General features: G+C 43.8%; 1 protein-coding gene across 7 annotated transcripts in view; it reads left to right on the top strand.

Moving 5' to 3' along the window:
• Positions 1-1282: 1282 nt before the first annotated feature.
• IQGAP2 (IQ motif containing GTPase activating protein 2) overlaps positions 1283-10928 on the top strand; it is a 124404-nt gene continuing 114758 nt past the window's right edge. For 4 of the 7 annotated variants that reach the window (XM_069002209.1, XM_069002211.1, XM_069002208.1 and 1 more), the window contains exon 1: positions 1380-1395. Coding sequence is in view for 1 of the 7 variants with exons in the window: in XM_069002207.1 (XP_068858308.1) it covers positions 1310-1355 (46 nt within the window). In the remaining 6 variants the exon portion in view is untranslated. Of the gene's footprint in view, positions 1356-1378; positions 1396-10928 lie in introns of those variants that run through there. The other 3 variants (XM_069002206.1, XM_069002205.1, XM_069002207.1) reach the window with 2 other exon arrangements.

Below are 10928 nucleotides of genomic sequence, written 5' to 3'. Positions count from 1 at the left end.
GGCAGGCTGTGGCTGTGCACAAAGACTACTTCATCCTGTCTTCAAGAAAACTTCCTGTTAGGGGCTTTGAGACTGTCAAGAGGGTATGATCCTGCCCTGTAACAGACCTCCATTTGAGAAACCTCTGACCATCTTCAGGTGCATTTCATAGCTGACCTGGGAGCCCATGGCAACAAAACATGAAGCATTGATTCATGGATTTGCTGCTCAGCTGTCCAAAGTCAAACCCTCTCAGACAGGGACACCCTGCAGCGAAGTCTTAAATGGAGGAATGTGCCTAGCTCCCTCACAAAACCCCTTAGAAAGGGGCACAACATGGGACAGGTCCATACAAGTACACCCAACTCCAAAGGTTCTCTGCAGATCATGGTGGTGATTTTGTGACCTGGCGAAAACACTGCTTGTGGGGAGTGAGAATTTTTCAAAAGAGCAAAACCAACAGGAGAGCGTCTTGGGCTTGGTTCTTCACCTCTCTTCAGAGTCTCCTCTGCCAAAACACCATAGAGGAGGTTCTTCGGCCTTCTGCACTGTGGAATTAGGTTTATTTAAATTGCTTGGTGGTTTGGGGTGGTTTGTTTCCCTTTTTATCAGACGGTTTGCATTGATTGCTGGTTTGGGTTTTTTTTTTCTGCATTTGGGAGGGAAGGGTTTCTTCTTTTTGATTTTTGGGTTTAGGACTTTTTTTGTACTCTTCTATTCCTTTTTTGGAATAGAAACCCCCCCCCTTTTTTAGGGGGTTTGTTTTGCCTTTGTTGTTTGTTTTGCTTGCTTTTTGTTTTTTTTCTTCTTTTGCTAGGGTTTGGGGGGATTGAATTTTGTTTCTTTGTGCTTTAATTTTTGGTTTTCTGGTGGGGCCTTTTTTCCGGTTTTTGGGGGGGGTTTGTTTGGGTTTTTGTTGTTGTTATTTTGTTTGATTGGTTTTTTTTTCTTCTTTGCTTTGGGGCTGGGGATTAGGTTGGTTTTTTTGTTTGGTTGGATTCGGTTGGGTTTTTTTTTTCCCCTTCTTTTTCTGCTTTCTGACCTTGGCGCTTCTCTGCGTTTTTGTTGTTTCTTGTTTTGGTTTTTTTTTTTTTTTTTTTTCTCCCTCCTCTCTCACTTTCTTTCTCCCCTTTTCCTTGTTTTTTCGCACTTTCTCCCCCGCCCCGCTCTGCCCGCGCACACGCGCGGCCCCGGCCCCGCCGGAGCCGCCCCGGTGGCCCCGGCCCCGCGCGGGGCGGTCGCGGCCGCGGGCGCAGCAAATCAGCGGGGCCCGGGCCGCGCATAAGAAGGGCGGGCGGGGGCCGGCGCCGTCCTTCCCGGCGGCGGCAGGATGCACCATGAGGAGCTGGCGTCCCTGCAGCGGCCCCGCTACGGCTGTGAGTGGGCTCCTGGGGGGCGTTTCGGGACCTTTTCTTAGTAATTTCTTTTTTTGTTTGTTCGTTCCTCTCCTTTGCCTGCTTTCTCGGTTTAACGCTAAAAGAGCGAGTTGAAGGCAAAATAAAACCCGCCCAGCAGACTCTGCGGCAGCGCGCAGCGCTCCGGCTCCTTTTAGGTTAGCTCGCAGCCGGCTCCGGCTGGGTTTTGAACAGGTTTTCATGGGGCTGCGTTTTGTTCTGTAACTTTCTGAATGGATTAGAGCTGTAATTCCGCATTGCAGCTCTGGAGTTTCAAATTAGAGCTTCGAGTTTTAGCGTTGTAACTTGGTGTTACAGGTATGGGTTTGGGTTGTAACTTCATAACTTGAATTATGACTGTAGTTTCAGGTTGTAACTTTGTAACCTTTGGATTATCACTTCGAAATTTCTGATTATAAAATTAAACCTCTGCTTTCTAGTTTTACAGCTTTGTCTTAGAACTTTGCAATTCTTAAGTAATTGGGATGAGGGGAGACACTGTGCAGGTACCAGGCATCTCTTTTCAGAGGAGCTGTATTTACTTCCCAAACGTATATTTAAGAAAAACCCCTGAAGCACCTTACCTCTTCCTGCTGCAGGGCTCTCCCGCCCGTGCTGTGTGCCGTGCTGGGATCCTGCACTCGCCTGTGCTTTTTCAGGCTCCTGTGGGCACAGCAGTGCAAGCCCATGGCTGTGCCATTCCTACAAGAAATGCCTTTGATACTTCAGGCATTGGAAAATGGGAACACGCAAATGATTTGCAAAGCTCACAACAACCCTGGCATCCTGTGGTCTAATGAGCAACTTCCCAGTTCTTATCGTAGTAGCTTTGTTTAAAACCGGTTCTGAAACCTCCTTTTAGAAAGAAACACAAAACCCCTTAACAGTGTTAGGGGCCACCTTGATTCCACCTAGGGCAGGTAGAAAAAGCGGTGCTTGGCAGTAAGACCTTCAGCTTGGAGAATGCCATGCTCTTCTGAGCGTTTCCCCTTATTGGTGGCTGGTTCCCACTACTGATGCCCTCTGTTGGGGCAGTTTGTGGAACCTGCCTGTAGGTTTCATTTTCCATTTTACCCAATAGGTGGATGAGATCCTTGTGAAGGTGTGTGTTCACTGGTTACTACAGGCGTAGTCTAAGTGCCCATGCTACTGTGTTAGCAAAGGTGATTTGCTCGTGAAGCCAGTCATCCCAGCTGCTTGTGCCTTTGCACGTGTACTTGGGCAGTGTCCAGGTGTGCTACATCCTGCTCCAGCCTCAGTTTGGACAGTATCCACTTGCCTGCGATGCAGAAATGTTTGTTGTATGCCCATCAAGACTCCAGCAGCAGTGACTTTCCTGTGCAGATCTGGCCTGGCTGGTCTGAAAATATGTGCGTCTGGACAGGTAGAAATCAGTTTGTCGTGACTTCTGATACAGCCAAAGATGAGGCTTTGACTTCAAGCAAAGGGCTCATCCTTTGAGCCTTGTTCCTGCCCTGGATGCTGAGGATGATTTACGTTATTGCCAGAGTTGCTCAGAGTATTTTAAAGATCATAGGCCTCAATTATTATGGGAAAGAATGACCATGTTAAGGATGCTAAATATAGTTTTGAAGAGATGGTCTATCCTCTCGGTGCTTATGCTTTGCTATGCTTGTTGAGAGCATTTTGTTCTGGTTACCATGGAGAAGTTCATGTTCTGAGTTGTAGCCACTCTTGGTGTTAGGTCTCCCTCCCCCAGGTACAGGAGTGGATGAGCACTTGTCCTTTCTACTGGCACCTCTCCTCTGACCAATAATTGCTGCTTGCTCAGGATCCAATAGTTATTCTGTCCTTCCCTGAGTGAAAGGCTGTGGCTGCTGTACCACACTTCATCCACTTCTTTATAGGGTGCAATTTTTGCTGCAGGAACATTTAAAATTACATTCCTTTCAAGGGATTAAGCAAAGGCTTCTTAAATATGCCAGGCTGATGGCAATATTTAAAAAAACCCAAACACCAAAAAACTCTATACTTTAAGGAACAAGCCATAGCCTTGTCTGTAGTGATAAGTAGGAGGGTGCATGTTTGGTTTTTTAGCCTGTGTCTAGAGAAATACATGTGCTTTATCTGTACTGCATTTGGCTGCCATTTTGAGAAATTGAGAGATCCAGCACCTTAAAAAAAAAAAAAAAGGAAAAGGCTCTCTAACTAAAAAGCCTACACTAGCATTATCTGAGCTCTTATGAAAGCCCATCATAAGTTGAAGGTTCTCTACATAACTAAAACTGTACTTTGGATTACTGGCAAACAGTTCCCTTTGTTGAGAACACCACATCTATGCTGGATTTCCTAAACAGTTAATAAGTTGTCCAAGTTAGGCTATCAAATTTCTAAGACTCCTTGCTTTGGTGACCTAGAACTGTTTTAAACATTTAACTTGACTCGGACTTTTGACTTTGGCTTCAAGCTCCTAGCAGAGTTTGTGTATTACTCGGAAGAATGCTAGCATTTTACTATCATAATTTTCTGCAATGTACTTTATAAACCAGTGAATGACTATCAGTAGCATTTCATTTTGAGAACTAGAGCAGAAGACGTATGCAAATTTTGGCTGCATTTTATAGAGTGATGGATACAACTGGGGAAAAGAGCTCTCCCTGAGAATAAAACCTTGTAGCACAAAGTGAGTAACTGGGAAGATGTATCCTTAACCTAAAAGCAGTTGTACAGTACAAGCTTTGTACTTGTAACAAAAAGAATATCTAGAAAAAAAATCTTAGAGTTGGCATATTTAAAGTCTGGAAACAGAAGAATGAAATCAAACAAGGCAGTCCCTTTCTGGGTGGGTGCTAGTTCAGGATGAGCATGGTTCATGGGAGAATCAGAGCTCAGAGCAAAATCCTAGAGCCTTCCCTTAGTCTATTAGGGCCAAAGTTTTGTGGCTTCCTGGACCACTTGTTGAAAGGTGCCTCCAAATCTGCCTGCTGTTGATAGCTTAAAAGAGATGCAGAAGAGATTTCTGTTGCTGCTCCACTGAGCCCTTCAGACAGATATTTATCTCCAGGACCAACTCAAGTGAGAACATAAACTTACAAGGAAGCCACTTATACAGCCGAAACCATGTTAACAGGCACACTGCAACTGAATTTACATAGTGGTTTCCAGTCTGGCTACAGCTGTTGCCTGGTTTATTTCTCAATCCCAGCACAATCAGGAGCAGAGGTTCACAGAACTGCTGAGAATGGGGACTTATATTACAACTAGATGTATGAGCCATTTTTACAACAAAAATGCTTTGTGCTGTGGAAGATTATGAAGATGAAAAAAGTATAAATCTCAGATGTAGCTCACAGATTAAACACGAAGTTTTGAACATGGGAAGATAGCAAATCAGACAACGGTGTATCTTTGAGAATATTCATTTCCTGATACTCTCAGTTCCTTTATAGCTGTTTTTCCCTGAAAACTATGTGCAGAAACAAATGTTTAAGTTTTTGTGAACTGTCTGAATGGCTTCACTGCACTTCCAGGAATGTAATGAAGCTACAGAGAGTGAGGCCATGAGTGTCTGGATTTGAAAAGGATTTTAGGCATTTCCATGCTCAGAGTAGCTGAATTAATATATGCCCTGAGTCCCTGTCTACTGAGTAGAAGAAACACTAGGTGCTCCAACATCAGCAGATGCTTCTGTTGGAGACACAGATGAGTCTTCACCTCTGCTGCTGAGCCCAGAAATCTAGTTTCAATGGGCATGGATGATGGGTTAATGCAGGGGAAAACTGACTTTGGTATCCAGCGATGAGGGTGTTGCTTGTACTTCTGGTGCTGGCTCCCAGAATTGCTACTGTTTGGCACTAGGAATTTGGAGATGAGACGCATAAGCAGCATGAAGCTTCATGAGGGAGTGCTGCTCTGCCTGTGGAGACAGGCAGGGCAAACCTGAAGTGAAACACAGCCTACGCCTCTCTATGAAACCTAGCTTCTTTGCTCAGCAGGATGTGAAAGTTTGCAAACCAGTGGCTTTTCAAAGAGGTTTTAACATAAAAAAACTATAAATTTGTCTGCATGTCTAGTAAGTGCAGTGAAACAAATAGCTGTTTTTCAATCTAAAAAGGGGGAAAAGTCTTTTGGTAAAAGTTCTATAGGATTTTCCTAAGTGAAAACAGATGGGATTTTTTTTTTTTTTTAACTTAAAAAAAAAAAAAGCTTTGCTGTATCCTATGCATATATATTCTTTTGGGTGTATGCTTTCTTGTAGTGCTTGTGACTTATGAGAACTCTTTTCTCCTTTTTTATTGATGGGTGTTATTTGGCAACCAAATACACTGTTTATCTCTTCCACTCTTTTGTAGGTTGCTAATAATTAAACTGCTGAATGAGAACTCAAAAAGTTTAACTGCTTTGTTTAACCAAGTGCACATAATTCACTTGGTAGGAGTGGTTCTCTGTGTGCTTTCTGTACAAAGCAGGTTCATCTCCCATGAGGTTTGCTGGTAAAGAAAGGACAGAGCTATGTTACAGCATGCTTAAAGCTACTTGAATGCTGTTGAAACAGGAAATATTAATACTGCACTGGAAACAAGATTTATAGCACATGTGAGTGTGCTACATCAGGTCCAATACTTGAGGCAGGGAATAGGAAGCATGCAGATTTTTAGCTTGCCTGTTCTGTTAAGTGGGGTTTCAGTTACATAATTTTTTGAGCTTGAAGTTTGCTTGATACTATTGCTGGTTCAAGCTGACTATGTTTTACTAGGAATAACCCTACACATAAGGCAGAAAAAAAGCCTGTCAGTGACAGGCAGGACTGGTGGGTCATATTTCAGTGTGATGATAAGCAAGTGTGCTCTCTTGTGCTTGCTCCTTGTGGGAAATGATTAACCTGCCGTGTTTGCTTCACTTGTTCGGGCTGTTTCGTTGCTTTTTTGGAACCGGTATCCTTGAACTACTGCATATTGTGGAATGAAAGTGTGGGTACTGGACGGAGAGGAGTTGTGCCTACCCCTGGCCTGGGGACCATGACTGGGGGGACAGGGGCCAGGTGCCCCGCATTCTGAGGAGGGATGCCTGCTGTACGCGCCTCATTTGCTGATCCTTGATAAGACTGGGACAGTCATTCATGGGTCAGCACTTCCTGCACCTTGGCACTTCAGAAACACTTCTTGTTCACCTTCAGAAAACAGCAATGTCCCCTTCAGCCTGGTGCCAGCTGGGCTTTGAAGAAGCTGAACACATACTGCTTGGTTTTCACTGCTGGGAGGAGAAGGGGGCTGCTGAGCTGATAGGGTTGTGCTGGAGACCAGCATGTTGCCCTGGCACTATTCCAGTTGAGTTTTGCCAGTTGCTGTGGCACAGGACAAGAGTGCCCTGGTCTGTGGTGGTGAAGGGCTGGTGGGGCAGGCAGTGCCTGCAGTGTGTTCTCTGGTGTCCAGTGGCCTTGGTAAGGTGGTGGGAGAGGGAGGGAATGGGCTGCTGAACCAGATGGTGTTCCTATAAACTCTGCGCAGTGAAACATTTAGCTTCTAAATACCTTTTGAAATGTGTAAGCACATAAACAGCCATTAAGAACCTGTGCTGGTGGCTGATTTCAGTGTTAAATTACTGTTTCATTCAAATGAATATGCACTAGCAAGAAATACTTATCCAGAGGAATTATGTCAGTTCTTTTTTATCACTTATTGCCCAAGCTGAGGTTGTCCAGCTATAAATTCTTCAGGAATCAGATTCAAGAAGCACTTCAGAGCTCTGACTCACAGCTGCTGGCAAACTGCTGCCAGCCCATAAAGACTTTCTGCCTCCAGGTGTGGTCCTGCCTTGTCTGCCAGCCAGGCTCCAAAGTTGTTAGAAACTACTGTCCTCATCTCAGGTGCTTATCTTGGCCTGCGTGTATCAGACTAAGCAGTTCATGGCTTCTGCTGAAGTGAGTGATGAAGGATGTGGTCTCTGCCAGTCCTCTCTTGTGGACTCTGACCTGCTTCTTTGAAAGTGCAGTGAAAGCTTTTGTGGCATCTAGCAAGGTCTTTAAACCAACTCCTACCATGCCTCAAAGTGTGAAGAGGAATTTGTAGTCATGCAGGCTATCAATTCTCTACTGTCTGTTCCTCCTGAAATGAAGAATAACCTCCTGGATTTGTGCTTGATTTATAAAACTGCTCTGTAAACTGGTTATATTTGTGGGATTGGTGCTGGGAGGAGAGCACAGATTAATCCAGGGGCAGCTGGAATGGGAAATGCCCAAACTCTGTACAGAAGTGTGCTTCATTAAGGCAACTGCTTTTCCACAGGGTTGTAGGGTCGAACTATAGGCCAGTAAATGCTTCGCTTATGTTTTAAGGGGGTTATTTCAAAGATGTTTTGGGGAAGCGTAGATGAGTGCTGGGACTACTCTGGTTGAAGTGATTAGAAACAAGGCCAAAAAAACTTGAACTAATCAAGAACACGGATTTGTTGAGAACATGATCCTGTGTCTAGGATTGACATTTTTTTAGAAGATGTTGTTTTCAACTGGTGTTATTTTGCATTGGGATCCCATCTCCTGCTTTGCTGCAACTGGTGAGGTTTCAGCAGCCTGAAGTTGTCTTCAGCTGCTCTGTCATGCTGCTGAAGACAACTTCACCTCTTGCCAGCATGGATATCCAATCTGTCAGGAAGCTAATCTCTCTTAGCAGAGCTGATTTGCATTCCTGGATTTGCAATCACCTCTGGTCTCCGCAGGGGATGACTGCGGGTCTCACAGCCTCGCCTGCTGGCCGAGGCAGGGGGACTTTCTGGCCAGGTGGGACTGTTGCAGCCAGAATTTAGAGGTGCTAAAATTGCTCTGCAACCGCACCCTGAAACTGTGGGTTTGAGTGTGCTTTCAGTCAACTCTGCTGGTGAAAGAGGTGACCTTGACTCCTCCTATGGAATTATTTTTGGCTGGATTAGGTCCCCAGTCTGGTTTGCAGCATGAGCCCACAGGCAGGTCTGCCAGCATGACGTAGTAGCTGGAGTAGGGATGAGCACAAGCACCTGGAAGAATGGCAGGTCAAGTTGTGCTACTGCTGCACATAGAGATCCGGAAAGTGTGCCTGTGGTGAGGCAGGAAAATGTGCAGGTAGAACTCAAGGGTGGACTGGGGCACACAGGAAGGAGTGTCACATGCATTGCCCTGGTGTCCTCAGCTGCCTCTGCTGTGGTGCTGCTGACACCCTTGTGCCCTGTTTGCCTGACAGGGCTAGGGCTGCTTTCAGCTCTCTGTTGCCCCAGGAGTTTTGAAGTACAGAAATATTTTTGAGGAAATCTTGTCTTTACTGCTGTAATTTCACAAATCTGTGTCAGTAAAGGCATGGCAGTGTTTGCCAGGCAATGCTACAGTGGTAAGAAAATTTGAAGAAACTGTCTGAATTCTAGACTACTCAAATAAGAAAGAAAAATAAATGTGCACTTTTTTTGTAGAAAGTGAGATTCAAGATGCTTTTTCAACCTTATTTTGTAGCTGATAAAATTGCTGTTGACTTGCAGGGCCTCAGAGCTGTGGGGATGAGAATGTAACTTGTGGTATGTGCTGCTTATTTCTGGGATTTTTAGTTTTTTCAAGACCAACTGATTTACCCAAGCTATAACTGACTGGATGGTCTCTATTCAGTGGTAAGCAGTTCTAACATTCCATATGTTCCCAATACAGTATAGCAGAATAAATAATCATTGAAATATCAGCATGGCTATGTTGTGGTGTAACTGAAAAGGAACATGAAGGAGTGCTGCGTAGAGCAGGGATTATGTGTAGAGAAATCTGGGACAGGGCTTTGACCAAGGAAAAATGGTCAGCTGTTTTAAAACCAGGCACCCAGTAAATGTGATTTCACTATATCTGAGCTGAGAAGTTGTTTTGAATACTGCTTTTCAGGCCACAGCAGAGCACATATTTCTTCACTGTGATTTAGTGGAGGCTGGGAGATGAACCAGGTTTGGCTTGGCATTCGAGGCTGCACGGCAGCTGATTATAGAAGGTGGAGAGATAGCTTACCTTCAAGGACTGGATGTGACTGCCTTCTAATTTGTACCACCTGTGACTATGGTAGTGATGTTCAACAAATGGGTTAGAATAATCCAGAAATTCACAGCTTTTTTACTACTTGTAAAGCCAGCCCGTTGTGCACCAACTTGTATCTACACATAGAAAATGAGAAGTAAGACCACATGGTTTTGCTGAAGATGACACAGATATGAGCTGTCCTAGAACAAAATGAATCAAATTTCTTAGTATTGTTGTTAATAACAGGCAAAACAAAGGCTGGTGTTTCCTGTAACGCTGAACCATGGCAATAACACTCAGTAGTTTCCTCTTTTTTTTGGTAGGAGGAGAGGGTTTGCTTTGGTTTCTTGTTGCCACACTTACAAAAAATTAAGTAGCTTCATAACTGTTTGTTCATAACTGAAGTTTCTGATAAAAACAGAGGTGGATTTCTGTAATGTTCATCTGTATTCTTCTTCCTGAAACTCTGTCAGGAGGGTGCTGACTGGTAGGCTGCAAATGCTGTCCTTTGACAGGCCTATCTGGACTCCCCAAAAGGATGAAGAAATGAGCAGTTAAGAAATTTGGATTCCTATAGCAGCAGCAGAAGTTGTCTCCACTAGATTCTTGGGCACATTTCAGATAACAGTTGATATGGGATCAAGTTTTTTTAATATAATTTCCTCAAGTTATAAAGTACAGACTTCCTTGAAAGTTGACCTTTGCATGAAAACTGTTACAAATTAGGTAGAAGGTATTTCACATGTGCTCACACTTCACAGCTTTTAGTGTGGAGGCCAGGAAGAGGAGGGATGCCTCTGATGAACAAGGCTTGTTGTGACAGTGGGTCTCCCCAGAAACAGTTGCCATACAGGATAGGAATGGTAGAAACTCACCTGGGCAAGATACTGCGGATGGAGTAGCTATATTTTTACACTGCTCCACTCCCTCTTGCAGCTGTAAATACCTCATTATAAGGAAGCTGACCATACAGTGTGAGATGGAAACCAGGGCAAAACTTGGAGGAAGAACCATTACAAACTGAGCAAGTGTCTTGATTTTTGTGAAGTAGTGCTTCAAGAAAGGAAACAAAATGCAGCTATACAAAAGGTTATAAAATTCTGTGCCCAGTCCTTATGCATGCAAATTTCTTTTTTTGGAGAGAGACTTCAGAAATTTCTAACACATAACTTAGTTTGGTGTTAAGTTTATGTGTACTGTTTGTACTGTTGTTGCCATAACAGTGATTTAATGCTAGTTATGTTTCCTTTATTTTGGTGGTCTTAATATTGCTGTTTCGAGCAAAAATACTTGTTTTGGGGTGTTTACATAATGTTTCTGATATGCTCCTGATATTTTATACACATTAATATTTAACATTGCCACTGTGAAGCTCTCATTTGAGAAAATGTGCTCAAGGTAACAAAGGGGCTGTCCTGAGGTCAGGCTCCATTAACCCAGAAATTACTTTGAGTTATAGGGTAGACATAAGCAAATAACCTGAAAAATTAAGTTATTCAGGATGCTATCGACAAAGTTTCTTTCAGGTTAGAGGAAATTTAGTAGAGCAAATAGTTATACTTAGAAACTTGTGAGTGTAT

This window comes from Aphelocoma coerulescens (genome assembly GCF_041296385.1).
Source record: "Aphelocoma coerulescens isolate FSJ_1873_10779 chromosome Z unlocalized genomic scaffold, UR_Acoe_1.0 ChrZ, whole genome shotgun sequence".
Classification (NCBI taxonomy): Eukaryota; Metazoa; Chordata; class Aves; order Passeriformes; family Corvidae; genus Aphelocoma; species Aphelocoma coerulescens.
The sequence above is the reverse complement of the archived record's forward strand: the minus strand, read 5'-3'. Positions and strand labels throughout refer to the sequence as shown.